The following is an 18826-nucleotide window of genomic DNA, read 5'->3' as shown; positions in this document are numbered from 1 at the left end:
GTGCATCAGAATTTAAAATGGTGTGATGGTTAGATACTTTGAATGCATAATAGTCTTGTTCCAGTTAGCAGTCATTTGTTATGTCTAGTTCAGTGAATGATTCTTCAGTGAATGATTCCTCTATTCCTGATATAGGTGTAATATTAGTTACTTGGAAGAGTGGCTGAAGGAGAAGAATATGCAGAGTAGCAATGCAAAGGAGACCCTGGAACCACTGTCACAGGCTGCCTGGCTGCTTCAGGTCAACAAGACAACCGACGATGATGCCAAGGAAATATGTGAAAGATGTTCTTCTCTCTCAGCTGTGCAGGTTCGATTTTAGCTTTCAGCGTTTCTGGTCGACCCCTCATGATTGCTGTCAGACACATTTTCATTCTCTTTCTCCCTCTCTCTCTCTTTCTCCAAATGTCCCCTCATCTATCTTGTCTCAATCCCATTGTTTCTGATCCAAGATATTTCTTAATTTTTATTTTGCTGATTTGGTTTATTTTGTTTTCTGCTTTGGTCGCCTGCATTCTAATGAGTCTTTCTATAATTGCCTTTGATTCACCAGGACTTGTGATGTAACAGTAATTTTGTTATGAGACATTGTTGCCAAACTATCTGTACCGTCATTCAAAATACACAGAACACCCAATGTTGTGATGTTGGCTTAATTCACCAAATTAGTCAACTAAATTCCATTATTTTAAATACATTTATGGGTTATTCCTAGCGTATCTTCACACAGCCCCCCCCCCCCCCCCCCCCGCCTACTTTGGGGCATAGTGGGGAGGCGGTGGAATCATAAAATCATAGAATTTACAGTGCAGAAGGAGACCCATCGAGCCTGCACCGGCCCTTGGAAAGAGCACTCTACTTAAGCCCAAACCTTCACCCTATCCCAGTAACCTAGCTAATCTTTTGGACACTTAAGGGGCAATTTAGCATGGCCAATCCACCTAACCTGCACATCTTTGGACGTTTTGCGGTGGGTGGCGTGGAAAATCCCAACCCATGTGTCTAAGTTCTGTGGAACGATTAAGAAACCTGTTCATTTCAACCTTGAAAAGAGATGTCTGAAAGGTTGTGCTAAGTGGTAGCTGATGGTATGAAAGAGTAAATCCTAAAAATGAGTTTCGGTAGGTCAAGGGGACACAGATTTGTTTGGTGGAGGGCAGATTGAGGAGTCGAATCAGCCTGCCCGCCATAAGAAGAGCGATTAGTCCACAGAATGAAGTTTCAGATAGAGCATGGAGGCAGAAATCCTGAAATCAATTAAGGATCAATTGGATGCTGCAATGGAGTGACCAAAGAGGGTGTCTAGGCAAATGAGTGAAAATGGCCCCTCCCATTTGCAATTAACTTTAGATCGCGGGGGACATAAAGCAAAATGTGGAAAGGAAGGATCCTTTAGCTGACTAGCAGCCATTGAATCGCGTTGTGAACACTCCTCCTTCTGTGGCCAACAAGTCTTGGTGTTGGACTTGAACCCATGGCTTTTGGTCCAGAGGTGGAGATATTACCCATTGTGCCACAAGACCTCCATCAAGGAGGAGAAGGTCTAATTAGGTGGCAGATGAAGTTCGATGCTGAGAAGGGCGAGCTGATGCATTTTGGTAGAAGATCATGGAGAGACAATATAAAATAGGGGGTAAAATGCTTAAAGGGGTACAGGAGCAGAGGGGCCTGGGTGTACTTGTGCATAGATCATTGACGGTGGCAGGACAGGTGGAGAGAACAGTTAATACTGCAGATAGTGTTCTGAGCATTATTGATAGAGGCATAGAGTTCAAGAGCAAGGAGGTAATGCTGAACTTAAACAACGCATTAGTTAGACCTCATCTGGAATATTGTGTACAGTTCTGGGCGCCACACTATAGGAAGGGTGCAAACAGATTTGAGAGTGTGCAGAAGAAGTTTACAAGAATGGTTCCAGAGATGAGAACCTTGATGAGTTTATATTAGAGAGATTTGGACTGTTCTCCTTGGAGAGAAGAAGGCTAAGAGGGGACATGATTTTGAACATTGTTATCAAGAGGGGTCTGGACAGAGAAGACAGGGGGGGAAACTGTTCCCCCTTGTAAAATGGTCAAGAACGAGAGGGTACAGATTTGAAGTTATCTGCAAAAGAAGAAAATGTGGGGCGGTATTCTCCCCTACCCGGCGGGGCAGGGGGTCCCGGCGTAGCGGAGTGGCGCCAACCACTCCGGCGTCGGGCCTCCCCAAAGGTGCGGAATTCTCTGCACCTTTAGGGGCTAGGCCCGCGCCGGAGTGGCTCCCACTCCGCCAACTGGTGCCAACTCGGCACCAGTGCGCGTGAGTCCGTTCATGCGCCAGAGCGTCAGCGGTCGCTGACATCACCACCGGCGCATGCAAGGTGGAGGGGGTCTCTTCCGCCTCCGCCATGGTGGAGGCCGTGGTGGCGGCGGAAGAAAAAGAGTGCCCCCACGACACAGGCCCGCCCGCTGATCGGTGGGCCCCGATCGTGGGCCAGGCCACCTTGGGGCACCCCCCGGGGTCCAATCGCCCCGCACCCCCCCCCCCCCAGGACCCCGGGGCTCGCTCCCGCCGCCTGATCCCGCTGGCACAGAGGTGGTTTAAACCACGTCGGTGGAAGAGGCCTGACATCGGCGGGACTTCGGCCCATCGCGGGCCGGAGAATCGCCGCGGGAGGGCCGGCGGGCCGGAGAATCCCGCCCCCGCCGATTCCCGGGTGGCGGAGAATTCCGGCCATGGCAGGGGCTGGATTTACGAAGGCCCCGGGCGATTCCCCGACCCTGCAGGGGGTCGGAGAATTCCGCCCGTGATGTGAGAAAAAACATTTTCACACAGCGAATGGTTCAAGTCTGGAATGGACTGTATGGTGGAGGCAGTTTAATGAGGCATTCACGAGGGCATTAGATGATTGTTTGAATAGAAAGCATGTGCAGTGATATGGGAAAAGGCAGGGGAATGGCACTGCGCCATACTACTTGTTTGGAGAGCTGGTGCAGACATGCTGGGTCAAACGGCCTCCTTCTCCACCGTAACAATTTGGTCATCATTATGGTTAAGGGAGCATCTTTCTTATGTGGAATTTCTGCCAACACTTCAGTCCTATTTTTCAACAGATTATCAAGATTTTGAATTCCTATACACCAATTGATGATTTTGAGAAACGTTTGGCTCCATCCTTTGTGCGCAAAGTTCAGGTGAGAAAAAAATAATACTTTCAGGTTAAACCTAATCTCATGATCTGCACACAAGTTGGAAGGGGGCTGTATTGGAGAGTCAAGGCTCAAACAGGAGTCTGGCGAAAGACGTTAAGGGAAATGTTCTAAACTATTATCAAGTAAACTTCACTGTTCTTATTTTCTTCCAGTCACAACTGAACAGTCGTGGAGATGGATCAACGTTAATAATTGATGCCAAATATCATTTTCAAGTGACCTTCCCATTCACTCCATCGCCACAGGCGTTGGAGGCAATCCAGATTCCCAGCAGCTTCAAACTAAACTTCCTTACCAGGATCTAAAGCATACTGCTGTATAGAATATCTGTGGTAAACCTTGAAGATGCGAGTTATTGCAAAAATTAATATCAAAGATATTGATGGCCTGGGTTTTTGGAGATTGTGTGTTTATTTCTTCCTTTTCCTCGAATTCCAAAATGAATGAAATATTTGAGTGCAAGTACATTTTATATTATGCATTTTTTTAAAATGCAGTCTATTTTTACAAAATATTGAACGTGTTCAATTTGGATTGGCTGCTCTTACAGTATTTATTTTTTCTAAAAGTTCAATGGAATTATTTCACAAGTGGCTGCAACTTCAGTTGCATGGTGTTTTGTATAAAAATGAAAGCAGAGTGATACTTTTCGGAATGTTGAGAAGAAATTATTCTCCCAACATTACCTGTGAGTGGTTTTAGCAAAATGATTTGGGCTGTACAGATTCTCAAATGCTGAGCGCTTTTTAAAAAAACTATGCACAGAAAAGTAATCTTGTTTAGACACCAAAGAAAAGGGGAAACCACATAATCAACCTATTTATCAGAACATTGATTCCTGTGTACAGAATATATTTTAAAGTTATACCGTGAGTGTTGCTCAAGAAAGGAAAATAAATAAAGATGTCTCATTTCTGTGTGAGGCTTCACAGCACTTTGTAATATTGGAAATAGGGACTATTGTTCATCACAAATTATCAATGCATTGCTTTTTACAAACTTAAGATTGTGCCAATGGACTTCCTAAGGAAATATATAATTTCCTTCAGACTGCTCACAGCCTAGTGAGATAGTTGCCTCCTAATACTGTATTCCACCTGATCTGCCCCTCTCTATTGCACAAGGCTACCATAACTAAATTATCATCTCACCAGAAGTGGATCTGCCTGCACTGTACAGTTTTCCCCCTGTTGTGAATTAGCGCTGTTCCCCCGTTTACGAGCAGAAAACAAAGGAGTTCAAATGCAATTTGCTGGTCATTGGTTTCCTCTCCTCACCCCGACTATCTTGTTGTAGTCTGAAAAAGCTTTAGTGGCCTGCTTCAAGGTTTTATAAGACCTCTGAAATATGCAACCAGATCGCGGTACCAGACTGGAGTCACTCGTTCTCCTGTGTCCACATCTGGTTCTGTCTTAAAATGAAAACTTCCAATTGACTTCATGAGGAAATAGTCAGTCGTTTGTGACTAACGTGAAATGATTTTAACACTCAGGCAAGGAGTTAGATTTGTAACTTGTTCATACCATATAGCTGTCAAAAAATGTTTTTAAGTTAATTATTTTTATCAAATTATAATTCAAATAATGCATCACTTTATAATATATTTTACTATAATAATTTTAATTACAGGTCCTGCTGCTGTATGTATACAATGATCATGTTGCAAAATGCTTTTTTTTTGTTAAAGAGAAGCAAGCTAATTATTGACTGGATTCGGAGAATAATCTTTAGTGATGCACTTACTCCCATGGGTCACCTGGCCCCTTTTTCACCTCCTAGACATTACCTAGCACTATTATGCCACTTACTTTAATTATCTAACCTGTGCACTATATATCAATAATGTGCCCGGATAACATAACAGTTTTACAATTATTAACAGTTTAGTTGCGTAGATTTGAAGGCCTGTCTTACTTTCTGAGCTTTCACCAGATTTTGCTTGCTTTGGTATTGAACAGAAATGACACAAGAGTAACTGTTGCCCATCGGGCTCGCCTGTACTGCGCTGTAATGTTCTATGTTCTATGTTACTGATACTTCGCTGTCAACCTGCTGATTAACCCTCACAACTGTAATGATTGTTACTTTAAATGTTAGCCTGAGCTCAGTCCTCACCTCTTAAATTGGACGGTTGTGGATTAAAGCCGCATGCCAGAGACCTCATCACAGAATCTATGCTGACAAGTCCTTACAGTCCCGTCCCCCCCGTCCCCCCCCCCCCCGCCCCTCACGGTGAAATGTGGACAGGGTCCAGTCTGCCCTCTCGCGTGGGAGTAATGGATCCCATGACCATGATCTCATTGTGTCCTGGCCAACATTTGCCCCTCAGAACAGAACCAAAACAGACTGGTCATTTATTTCATTATTATTAGCAAGACTTTGTTGTGTATTTCATTGTTATTTGTAAGACTTTGCTGTGTGTGGTTTGGCACATTTGTTTTGACATTGTAATGGTAACAACACTTCAAGATACTTCATTGGCTGCAAAACGCTTTGGGATGCCTTGTGAAAGGTGCTATTTAAATCCACGTTCTTTCCTGAATACAGTTGCATTTTCTGCCATGAATCTGACTTTCATTAAAATAGTTCTTTTATAATATTATTTTTCTATTGTTGTTATTTAATACAAAATATACTTCTGAGTAAATGGTTGTAGATCTATATATAGTCACATAGAAACTGTAGAGAAAGAAAGCAATGGAGTTTTAACAGAGGGCTGAAAATTAGACGCCGCAGGGTAAGAATGTGTCTGGTTGCTATGTGCTGTGTGACATTGTAACTACCTTGGTGAAGATTCCTTTTGTTCAGTATTCCTAAAAGAATTTGGTTAGAACCGACAAACAGGAAGATTGCCACGGCTTCATTTACAATGTTGCAGTGCAGGGAAGGAAGTCTTGTTGCCACTTGAGATAATCGTAGCTGTACATGCTGCTTAAACACCAGAAGATGTCTACTTCCAAACTGTTCGGAATGAACTGCAAACATTCAGGGAACTTCGAACGAAAAAGATTATTCAGTCCACTTTGCCCATTATTCACATCCTCATTCAGCTTCACGACAAATCATTTTGTTTTCCTGCTGCTGACCCAGACAATCAGAAATAAACCTTCATTGGATTGAAATGTGTGTGCTTCTTTCTTGAAAGCGCTAGATGGCAGTATATTCCATTTAGTGCATAACTTTTATTCTGGAAATCTGTTGGTAAATTACATTTAGCTTCTGGCATGCTGAGCTTCCACTAATCATATCTCCTGTACCTCTCCGTTGCCTAACTTAATTCCCTGTCTGAAAATTAGATCACCCACCTCTGAATCTAACCTTCCCTCCATGAGAAAATAGGTTAAGCACCTTTCGCATATTTTGTTTCTATTGCAACATTCCCCCCTCTCCTCCCCATCCCCTTTAATGAAGCAGCTTGTGAGTCGAAAAAAGCATTTTCACAAAAAAATGTATGGTACCTCCAATACTTACCTAGTCTGCGGCTGTCGTCTGTTAGAGAAATTCTCTTGACAAATCAGCAGTAGCTCTTTTAATTGAAAAGAACCAGGTTTGTGGCACCTAGGTGCTTTGAAGCTACCATTTGAAACTGTATTTTAATCCCTGCTGTTTGCACTCACGTTTCGATTTCCTACAGACTTTTCTTAACATTGTTCAACATTTTTCCATTTCTGCAATGTCCCCGGAGAACTATTGAATGTTTCTCAGAGCTATTGTCCAACTCGAAGCATTGCACTCTCTGCACCTGGCCCTTTTCAGTGCCAGGTGACCATGACCTGTGTTTCCGCCATGAAAACATGACATGGCACTGTATCAAAGTTAACCTGTAATTCTCAAGACATTCAGCAGGATTGGATCCAATGGTGAGAGTACTCTGTAGTGGGGCTTGTTTGCAGAAGGGGGAGAGAGTTGGGTAACAGTAATGTCACCGTTTTAGTAATCCAAAGACCTCGGGCTGGATTCTCTGATTCTGGGACTATGTTCCCATACCTGCATGGGAATGGTGGTATTTTACACCAAAATGCAAAACGGCCACCGATTCATTGTTTTGCTGGGGGCTAGCAGGACGGCAGTGTAGAGCACCCGGCTCTAGCTGCCGATATGCCCCGGACAATGGCCGGGTCCATGGGCGTGCATGCACACGGCGGTAGTCTGCAGCGGCCACGCCATGCTACATGGCGGAGGCCGCTCTCGAACCCGGCCCACAAAATAGTGCCCCCCTTCAGCTGGCTTGCGCACCCCGGACCACCCCCCCCCACCCACAGTGCCCCTAGCCCCAAATAATGCCCCCCCCCCCCAGCCCGCGGATCAGCCTTCCCCCGACTGTGGCGGCGCTAGACTGAGTCCGCAGCCGCCGGGAACTCGGCCGGTCAGGGGCGGAGCATTGGGGGAGGCCTCCGGCAACATCATGAGGCCGTCGATACGTGGGGCGACATACTCCTAGAGTTTGCCGTTTTGGAGGGGGGTGGGGGCATCACAAAAGCAGCGCTGCCCCCGATTTGTTTGGGAACTCGGATTTTCCAGCCAGTCGCCAACTTGTGGTTGGAAACCGGAGAATCCAGCCCTAAGACTCTGGGGACATGAGTTCAAAATCTCAGCACAGCAGCTGGTGGAATTTAAATTAAATTCAATATATCTGGAATTAAAAGCTGGCCTCAATAATGGTGACCGTGAAGCTATCATTGACTGTCATAAAAACCCATCTTTTTTTGGAGCAGCTTGTGACAGAGCCTACTAGGGAACAGGCAATTCTGGATTTCGTGATGTGTAATGAGGCAGACTTGATTAGGGAACTTAAGGTGAGGGAGCAGTGACCACAATAGGATAGAATTTACCCTTACAATAAGGGTAACTACAAAGACATGAGAGAGGAGCTGGCCTGAGTTGATTGGAAAAGGAGCCTAGCAGGGAAGACAGTGGAACAGCAATGGCAAAAGGTTTTGGGGGTAATTTAGGAGGCACAGCAGAAGTTCATCCCAAGGAAGACGAAACATGCTAAGGGCAGGACAAGGCATCCATGGCTGATGAGGGAAGTCGAGGACAGCATAAAAGAAAAAGCACACAAAGTGGGAAGCCAGAGGATTGGGAAGTCTTTAAAAGTGAGCAAAGGACAATTAAAAAACCAATAAGGGGGGGATAAGATGAAGTATGAGTGCAAGCTAACTACTAATATAAAGGAAGAGAGGAAGAGTTTTTTTTTCAATATATAAAAAGGTAAGAGAGAGGCAAAAATAGACATTGGACAACTGGAAAATGTGGCTGGAGAAGTAATAATAGGAAACAAAGAAATGGCAGAGGAACTGAATAGTTATTTTGCATCAGTCTTAATAGTGAAAGACACCAGTGGGATGCCAGAGCTCCAGGAGAACCAGGGGGCAGAGCTGAGTGCAGTGACCATCACTAAGGAAAAGGTTCTGCGGAAACTGAAAGGTCTGAAGATGGATAAATCATCTGGACTGAATGGACTACACCCCAGGGTTCGAAAAGAGATAGCTGAGGAGATTGTGGAGGCATTGGTGGTGATCTTTCAGGAATCACTGGAGGCAGGAAGAGTCCCAGCGGACTGGAAGGTGGCTAATGTAACACCGCTGTTTAAGAAGGGAGGGAGGCAGAAGACGGCAAATTATGGGCTGGTTAGCCCCACTTCAGTTAGATTTTTAGAGTCTATTATTAAAGATGAGATCGCGGAGTACTTGGAAGTGCATGATAAAATAGGACTGAGCCAGCAAGGCTTCGTCAAGGGGAGGTCGTGTCTGACAAATCTAGTTCTTTGAGGAGGTAACAAGGAAGTTAGACAAAGGAGAACCAGTGGACGCAATTTATTTAGATTTCCAGACGGCCTTTCACAAGGTGCCAGGTAGGAGACTGTTAAATACGTTAAGAGCCCATGGTGTTAAGGGTAAGGTCCTGGCATGGATAGAGGATTGGCTGACTGGCAGAAGGCAGAGAGTGGGGTAAAGGGGTATTTTTCAGGATGGCAGTCTGTAATTAGTGCTGTGCCTCAGGGGTCAGTGCTGGGACCACAACGTTTTACAATATATATTAATGATCTGGAAGAAGGAACTGAAGGCACTGTTGCTAAGTTTGCAGATGATACAAAGATCCGTAGAGGGACAAGTAGTATAGAGGAAACAGGGGGGGCTGCAGAAGGACTTGGACAGGCTAGGAGAATGGGCAAAGAAGTGGCAGATGGAATACAATGTGGAAAAGTGTGAGGTTATGCAGTTTTGAAGGAGAAATGGAGGCATTGACTATTTTCAAAATGGGGAAATGCTTAGGAAATCAGACGCACAAAGGGACTTGGGAGTCCTTATTCATAATTCTCTTAAAGTTAATGTGCAGGTTCAGTCGGCAGTTCGGAAGGCAAATGCAATGTTAGCATTCATGTCGAGAGGGCTAGAATACAAGAGCAGGTATGTACTTCTGAGGCTGTATAAGGCTTTGGTCAGACCCCATTTGGAGTATTGTGAGCAGTTTTGGGCCCCATATCTAAGGAAGGATGTGCTGACCTTGGAAAGGGTCCAGAGGATGTTCACAAGAATGATCCCTGGAATGAAGAGCTTGTCGTATGAGGAATGGTTGAGGACTCTAGATCTGTACTCATTGGAATTTAGAAGGATGAGGGGGGATCTTATTGAAACTTACAAGATACTGCAAGGCCTAGATAGAGTGGACGTGGAGAGGACGTTTCCACTTGTAGGAAAAACTAGGACCAGAGGACGCAATCTCAATCTAAAGGGACGATCCTTTAAAACAGAGATGAGGAGGAATTTCTTCATCCAGAGGGTGGTGAATCTGTGGAACTCTTTGTCGCTGAAGGCTGTGGAGGCCAAATCACTGAGTGTTTTTAAGACAGAGATAGATAGGTTCTTGATCAATAAGGGGATCAGGGGTAATGAGGGGAAGGCAGGAGAATGGGATGATAAAAACATCAGCCATGGTGGAGCAGACTCGATGGGCCGAGTGGCCTAATTCTGCTCCTATGTCTTATGGTCTTATAGCTCATGGATATCCTTTTGGGAAAGACATCTGCTGTCCTTGCCTGGTTTGGCTTACATGTGGTTTCAAGTCCCACGCAATGTGGTTGATAGTTGACTGCCCTATGAAATGGCCGAGCATGCTGCTCAGTCCAAGGTCAATTAAGTATGGGCAACCTAGGGCAGCACGGTGGCACAGTGGTTAGCATTGGTGCCTACGGCGCTGAGGACCCGGGTTCGAATCCCGGCCCTGGGTCACTGTCTGTGAGGAGTTTGCACATTCTCCCCGTGTCTGCGTGGGTTTCACCCCCACAACCCAAAGATGTGCAGGGTAGGTGGATTGGCCACGTTAAATTGCCCCTTAATTGGAAAAAATAATTGGGTACTCTAAATTTAAAAAAAAAAGTATGGGCAACCTAGGCCAGCATGGTGGCGCAGTGGTTAGCACTGTTGCCTCACGGCGCTGAGGGCCCGGGTTCGATCCCAGCTTCGGGTCACTCCCTGTGTGGAGTTTGCACATTCTCCCCGTGTCTGCATGGTTCTCACTCCACAATCCACAGATAGGCTGGGTAGATGGATTGGCCAGGCTAAATTGCCCTAAATTGGAAAAAAAAAGAATTGGGTGCTTTTATTAAATAAAAAAAGAATCGGTAACCAGTGTTGCCTTTGCCATCGACACCAATTACCACAAAAGGATAATTTTTTTTAAAGCATGGTCCAGAAGACAGTCCATGTTAAAGATATTGGGCGAAATTCTCCCAAAACGGGAGAAATCGTCAAACTGCCGTAAAATTTACGGCATCGCGCCCCTTCCCGACGGGGGACCGATTCTGGTCCCCCGTCGGGGCTAGCAGCCCGATGTCGGAGGCTCCGACAAGTCGGGCTTAACGAAAATCGTTAAGCCCGCTTGTCGGACTAAGCGCCGGCTGACGCGTCATATGACGTCAGCCGCGCATGCGCAGGTGGGAAGACTCCACCCGCGCATGCGCGGGTGACGTCATCGTGTTTTTGCGCGAAACCCGCGCATGCGCGGTCCGGGTTGCCCCTCAGCCGCCCCGCGTATTGATACTGCGGGGCGGCGGAAGGACAAATAGTGCGCGGGCATCGGGCCCGCTGCCCGCGATCGGTGCCCACCGATCGCGGGCCCATGGCACCCTTGGCACGGCCGTGGTACTGCCGTGCCAATCGGTGCCATGGTTATTTTTTTCCAGGTGGTCACGACGTTTTTACGAACGGCAGGACCAGGTGTGTTTGCCGTTCGTAAAAAGGTCGTAAAGGGCTGGGACTTCGGCCCTTCTAACAGCTGTGAATCGCTGCCGGCCGTAAAAAAAACGGCGGCAGCGATTCGTGTCGGGATTTCGGCGGGGGGGGGGGGGGAGAATAGCGGGAGGGCGTCAAAAAAGTCGGGAAGGCCCTCCCGCTATTCTCCCACCCGTCGTGGGGGGGGGGGAGAATTTCACCCATAGAGTCCCATGATGATTGACCACTTTGCAAAAGAAGGATTAAATGTCACTGAAAGTCAAGCAAGACAATTATTTAGATTTGAATCTGGCCACTTTTTATTGGAAAGTAGTTTGATAGTGTCTAGTTTCAAGCTCTATGGCTCTGTCCCCGCTTCTTTCCTCCCCTCCAACACTAACTGTGTTTTACCCTATTACGATCCCAGACCAGATCCCAACAGTGGCTAGGATACTGGACCAAAACCCCAATATTTTAGTGTATTTGTAAGACTGTGGAAAGAATGATTTTCTCCAGGAGTGACTCCATGGAAAGAATAGGGCATTGGTATTTTTAAAACAAACTTTATTATAAATACAATATTGAACTTATTTAACTTCACAACAGAAAAGAACACATATCTTAATACCACTATTCAATTTCCCATTAAACAGCAAGAAATTAAACATACAGCTCTCAGTCCAGCTTAAACCACCATTGCACACAGAAATACTTGCATTACAGAACAGATTCTGGCTATTGTTAGAACCCCTTCAGATTCTGGCTGAACGTCTTAAAATAGCTGCTTCAACTGGGTTGTTTGAGCCGCTGCCATGTCTTCAGACAAGACTGCTCTGCTTTTAAAATGCTCCCATTGGGAAAGAAAACTGCCTTGTGGTCTAACAAAAACAAGGGTTGCCAGATCATAATTCACTTCCAAAGCCTTTCTCCAAAGCCCCTCTCTCCACAGCTTTCTTCGAAGCTGCCTCTCTCCGCTGCTTCTCAAAATGTTTCCCAGCTTTCCTTGACACCACCCAACAATAATTACATCTCCCTAAGCTAAAAGGAACAAATTAACTCCCCAGGGACTGAACCCTCAGACTCCCGCATGTCTGGTTGGGTCCCCACAGGGGGCATCACCCTTGGATTCACTGATGCCTGGGCTGTCTGACGAGAAACTGGTTTCTCCAGAGGAGCTTCACGTTGGGCTGGTCTCCTGCTTCTGAGGTGGTCTACGAGCTTTTGCTGCTGCTGAATGTCTTGAGAATTATCCTGTGCTGAATCAAACCTGTATGAAACTGGCCCTGTCTGTCGAGCTACCGTTCCTGGGACCCACAAGGTGCTGTCACCAAAGTTTCGAATGTAAACTCTGTCACTTGGTCCAAACTGTCAGGTCCAAGTCCACATGTCTGCAACGCCACTGCTGAAATACTTCCCCCCCCCCCCCCCCCCCCCCCCCCCGATATCTGGGAACGCAAGGCTGAGGCAGGTCTGGAGTCTTCGGCTCATTAAAAGCTCTGCCGGCGCAATGTTGGTCGTGGCATGTGGAGTAGTACGGTAACAAAATAAAAATCTGACCAGTCGCGTATCAAGAGACCCCGAGGTTTGCTTCTTCAAACCTCTTTTAAATGTTTGCACAGCCCTCTCAGCCAGCCCATTCGAAGCAGGGTGGTACAGGCCTGTGCAGATCCACACTCTGTTTGCCTTCATGAAACTACCGAACTCTTCGCTAGTAAAAGGCGTTTCATTGTTGGTGACCAACACCTCCAGGAATGCGGGTGTACTGAACGAGTCTCAATTTTTCAATCGCCCCCTTCGCAGTAGTGGACAACATCCTTTGGACCTCCAGCCACTTTGAATGGGCATCCACAATAACTAGAAACATGGAGCCCTGGAAAGAACTGACAAAGTCGGCATGAAGCCGCACTCAAGGACGTCCTGGCTATTCCCAAGGGTGAAGAGGTGTGGCGGGGGGGGGGGGGGGGGGAGCTTCTGCGCCTGGCAAATGCTGCACTGTTGAGCCAGCTACTCCAAAACCAAATCCAGGCTTGGCCACCAGACATAGCTGCGGGCAAGCATTTTCATTTTCGATATACCTGGATACCGGGATCATCGTGGTCCCTGCTATGGCAAGTGGTTCCCCTGCGTAGGCTGCCAGTTTTGCCTCAGTATCCCGTAAGCTCAAGTGTTATACTCCTAACTAAATTGTTTCAAACGTCTGTTTACCTATGACCAAGACTGTGGCTCCCATGGGCTGCACGGTGGCGCAGTGATTAGCACTGCTGCCTCACGGCGTCGAGGATCCGGATTCGATCGGGAAGGGCCATAATCCCCAAAATTCAGCTAGTTTCCTCAAACACGGTGAGAACTCGGTAACAGACTCCCCTGGGGTCCTCTCAGCTAGACTTCGGGTCATAATGGTTCGCCACTTAGTGCTGCCTGCTCCCCAAAGGTCTTGGGGTGCGGGGTGGGGGGTACATGAGGCTTTATATCACGCTGAAGGTGGGAACTCCACAGACAGTCAAAGGTATTACCGTCTGTCACTCATCACCACTTATAGCGTTTATGATATAGTCGGCCCACTGATAGGCCCCCTCCCCCTCATTGGGGAAACTCGTATCCCACAACGGCCACGGGGAAGCTAAATGGTCCATCCCCGTAAGTCTTGTGCGGGTTGTAACAAAAGGGATCACAAATAACTGAGCAATTAATTTCTACCTGCTCTGTTTGAGTTTGTTAAGGTGCTGGGTGGGTTGCAGAGTTGGTTAAAGTTGGTAATGTTGACAGTGAGTAGTACTGCACATGGTGAAGGTCCTGGTTCAGGCTTCGATAGTTCTGGTCAGGTCACTTGCTCCCATATATGGGGACAATAGTTGGAATCCAATTTGGTCTGCAGCATGAGACAAAGCAGAGAGAAGAGTACTAGCTGCTTATAGTGGCGGGAGGAGTGGCAGAAGGGCTCACGGAAGGAAGCTTCATCAACCTAAAGTCTTCCAGGAACACCTCGCATTGCTGCAACTAAGTCAGGAATAGTGTGTCCTTCAGCGCTCACTGTACTCTTCCATAGAAACATAGAAAATGGAGCAGGCCAATCGGCCCCTCGAAACTACTCCCCCATTCAATATGGTCATGGCTGGTCCTCTATCTCAACACTATACTCAGCCCTCTCCCCATATTCCTTGACACCTTTCGAGTCTAGATGTCGACTTATTTCCTTCTTAAATATATTCTGTGATTTGGCTTCGAGCTTGCTCTGGTACAGAATTCCACAGGTTCACCACTCTCTGAGTGAAGAGGTTTCTCCTCATCTCAGTCCTAAATGGCCGACCCCATAGCCAGAGACTATGACCCCCCAGCCAGAGGTAGCAACATCCCTGCATCCAGTCCATCTGGCCCTGTCACAATTTAATACGTTTCAATTAGATTTGCCCCCTCATTCTTCTAAATTCCAGTGAATACAGGCCCAGTTCAGCCAACCTGTCCTCAGACAACAATCCTGTCATCCCAGGGCTCAGCCAGGTGAACGATTATTACACTGCCTTTCTTAGCAAAGGTGATCAAAACTGTACACATACTCCAGCTGTGGTCTCCCCAAGGTCCTGCACAGCTTCAGTAAGACACCCCTGCTCCTGAACACAAATCCTCTTGCAATGAAGGCCAACATAACCTCTTGCAACTGGACCTGAAGTCCCAGGGCAGGGTGACGGTGGCACATCCAGTGGCTGTGAAGGGGACCATGGCCCTGAATTTCTTTGCAATGGGATAATTCCAGGCCAGAACAGGTAATATCTGTGACATCTCCCAGTTCACCATCCATTGCTGCAAGAGAGAGGTGACATGCTCTTTACGGCTGGAGAGGAGGTTACAGTATGAACACTCTGAACAGCGAGAAGTGAGATAACATGCGCATGGCTTTGTCAGGATAGCAGGCTTCCCCATGATGACGGGTGCCATCAAAGGTACGCACATGGCTTGGCGGGTGACACGTCTTTATGCTGAGATGTATCACAACTGGAAAGGATACAACTCGCTCAATTTGCAACTGGTATGTGACTACATTCAGCCATTTCCACTCCTCTTTCTGCTCATCAACCTGTTACCAGCCACGTCCAGCACTTGTTCCAGTCAGAATGCACCTTGACTTTAAGAAATGCAGGCCGACTTTAAGCCGTGCCAGCTTCCCTAAAGCCTGGTGTCCCTGCAGGCATGTACAGCCATTCAGCAACATGCTTAGCGCTGGGCAACACACCATAATTGTAAAGTTCTAGGCGAGCGACCACGCAGAAAGACGACTGCAAAAAAAACTCAGTATTTATTTTACCTACTATAATAGAACACCTACTCCCCAAAGTGTGCCCAGCCCACACTTGAGTTGGGGTATTTATATCCCATGGGGCCCTTGGCGTAAGGGTGTAGCTCCACCCTCACATCTGGGGAGACCATATTCAGGTGGGGCCCCAGACACTCTGTTGTTGTAGACCCCGCAGCCTCCAGTCGCGTTATAGAAACTATTGCTTAAATGAAGTTCATGTGCTACCTACATTGTGACAAACAGGCGTAAATTAATTGTGCAGCGGGCTCCCTGCATATAATTAGCAGTCTTATGCAATATTTTCTCTAGTGGTTCTTGATGCAGCCCTGTGTCAAATGGATGTGTTATGGCAGGAAGAAGGTGATCGTGCATAGAATACCCATGATTCCCAAACCGGAAACAAAATCCCCGAAACGCCTTATTTCTCTGAAATAAGAATAAAAAGTGTTGAGGCTGGGCGAAAATGATTTTGTTTCCTGTAAGAAACGATTGTGCTTTACAGCACCTTACAATGTTCCTTTTACCTATGAAGCTGGCTGTATAGATGCTACATCAAAAAGTCCACACTAAGGGCAGCATGGTGGCTAGTGGTTAGCACAACAGCCTCACGGCGCTGAGGTCCCAGGTTCGATCCCGGCTCTGGGTCACTGTCTGTGTGGAGTTTGCACATTAGAACATAGAACATAGAACAGTACAGCACAGAACAGGCCCTTTGGCCCTCGATGTTGTGCCGAACAATGATCACCCTACTCAAACCCACGTATCCACCCTATACCCGTAACCCAACAACCCCCCCCCCCCCCAACCTTACTTTTTAGGACACTACGGGCAATTTAGCATGGCCAATCCACCTAACCCGCACATCTTTGGACTGTGGGAGGAAACCGGAGCACCCGGAGGAAACCCACGCACACACAGGGAGGACGTGCAGACTCCACACAGACAGTATAACACAGACATTCTCCCCATGTCTGCGTGGGTTTCGCCCCCACAACCCAAAAATGTGCAGAGTAGGTGGATTGGCCATGCTAAATTGCCCCTTAATTGGAAGAAATAATTGGGTAATCTAAATTTAAAAAAAAAAAGTCCACACTAACATAGAACATACACTGCAGAAGGAGGCCATTCGGCCCATCAAGTCTGCACCGATCCACTTAAGCCCTCACTTCCACCCTATCCCCCGAACCCAATAACCCCTCCTAACCCTTTTGGACACTAAGGGCAATTTAGCATGTCCAATTCATTTAACAAGCACATCTTTGGACTGTGGGAAGAAACTGGAGCACCGGGAGGAAATCCACGTAGACATGGGGAGAACGTGCAGACTCCCACACAGACAGTGACTGTAGCCATGCTGGCCACGCAAAATGGACACTGAGCCAAACTAAAATGGAAGGCTGCTGGGAAACAGACAGTTCAGCCAGAACAGCAGTCTGCAAAGAGCAGTTTGCATTCTGCAGCAGCAGAAACCAGTTTGGGCTCAGGTGAAAAGACCTTAGCTAGGTGCAAATGGCAAAACGCTTTGCATGCTAATGAGGCCATCAGACTTGAACACCCACACAATAGATACATTTGGTTCTGAATGGACACATTCCAATCAAGACCCAGACATCGAGGCACCAGAAACCTCCAAACAAAAGGACATAAGAAACGCCCCCTCCATCACGGAGACCCCCTCGCATTGGGGAATTAATCCAGTATCGATAAGAAATTGATCCAATAGGTAGAGCCCGCCCGAGAAGAGGGAAGGACAACGGAACCCCTATAAAAGATAGGGACCTCGTGTTGTCCGGTCTGTTAAACCCGTGCTCCGGCCCCGACTGACACCTGGTATCCTGACTCCAGCCGTTGAGCACCAGCCGCCGAAACCGTAAGTTCAACGCTCGCTACGCGATCCAAGCCCGCTAGACTCCCAAGTGCCAGAACGCTTGCTGAAGGCTGCAGACAAAACCAGGACGAAGGCCTCGTTCTCTGACCTTGCCTGTTCCTGTTAGATAAGTATTCTGTTTGCTTATGTTTAGTTGTAGCTTAGTCTCTTAGTGTGTGCATGAGTATTTATTATTAACTGTATAATAAATATTGATCGTTTGAACTTGACTAATCGGTGTATCGTCTTTATTACTTTGAACTTGACCTTGGAATACTTGTGACGTTGCCTATACGGCAACTGGCGACTCCAGAGCTGAATAATTACATAGAACAGAGCCTAGCAGTGTTAAGCACACGTCGAACTCGGAGGCGTGTTAATACACTCCAATAAACGCGTTTTACGCCCATAGTAAAACGTGCAACATTTAGTGGCGACATCCGCCGGGACCCTGTTGCAAGTGGAAACACCACAGTGTCCAGGACCCTGAAATTTGAATTGGAACTCCAAATTGCAGAGAAATAAAGAGATCACAAGTATTCAAGGTGTTCAAAATAATAAGCGAAATTCGGAAGTGTGTTTTAGTGCATGCGTACTAACAGGGCTGTAAGGTAAAACTGAAAGCTTTTTGTTGCGACAAACTTTCGGTAGTTTTGTAATCGGAAAATAGCGTAAGCCGTACCCTTTTCACGAAACACCACCCCAGCAACCCCCTGTTCCAAATTATAAAAAGAGAGTCAGAGGAAATGGCCATGCAGGCAATGGAACGTCTGATGGATCCAGCAAAGTTTGTGGTCGCAGCGACCAGCAGCAGTAGCAGAGTAGGCCAGTGTCCCACGTGGGAGCTGGAACTCCGCAAATATCTGCAGGGAAAGGGATGGCCCCTTTGGAAAGAGTTTTGTGCAAATGAGGAGACAGGTCCCGGAAGTATAGGTCATACTTGGTGGGAGAACCTCTCTCAAATACACAAAAAGAGTTTAGGAAAAGCACGCAAGCCGATGGCGATTGTGTCCTGCTTGGCACAGTTGCGAGGCGCAGAGGAGGTCATCAGGACGCTCCGGACAGATTTAGAGGAAAGGAACCGAATGAGTAAGGTCGATGTCAGGGACATCGAGAAAGAAAACCTGGAATTAAAAGGGAAGTTGGCAGAGAAGGATAGAGAGGTGGATGATGCCAAGAGGGCTCACCAGTCTTGTCTAGCTCATCTGAACAGTTCCCAGACCCAGTATGAGAAAGCCTATCAGGACGTGCAACGTGCCGTTCT

At 46.9% G+C, this 18826-nt stretch overlaps 1 protein-coding gene across 2 annotated transcripts in view; it reads left to right on the top strand.

The window, feature by feature from the left end:
* The window catches only part of myo5c (myosin VC), a 135464-nt gene extending 130081 nt beyond the window's left edge, over positions 1-5383 (top strand). For both annotated transcript variants that reach the window (XM_038813540.1, XM_038813539.1), the window contains 3 exons: positions 136-310; positions 3093-3173; positions 3344-5383. In XM_038813540.1, the coding sequence (XP_038669468.1) occupies positions 136-310; positions 3093-3173; positions 3344-3496 (409 nt within the window). In that variant the 3' untranslated portion in view covers positions 3497-5383. The remainder of the gene's footprint in view (positions 1-135; positions 311-3092; positions 3174-3343) is intronic.
* Positions 5384-18826: the final 13443 nt, after the last annotated feature.

Source organism: Scyliorhinus canicula, chromosome 12, assembly GCF_902713615.1.
Source record: "Scyliorhinus canicula chromosome 12, sScyCan1.1, whole genome shotgun sequence".
In the NCBI taxonomy this organism is placed as follows: Eukaryota; Metazoa; Chordata; class Chondrichthyes; order Carcharhiniformes; family Scyliorhinidae; genus Scyliorhinus; species Scyliorhinus canicula.
The sequence above is the reverse complement of the archived record's forward strand: the minus strand, read 5'-3'. Positions and strand labels throughout refer to the sequence as shown.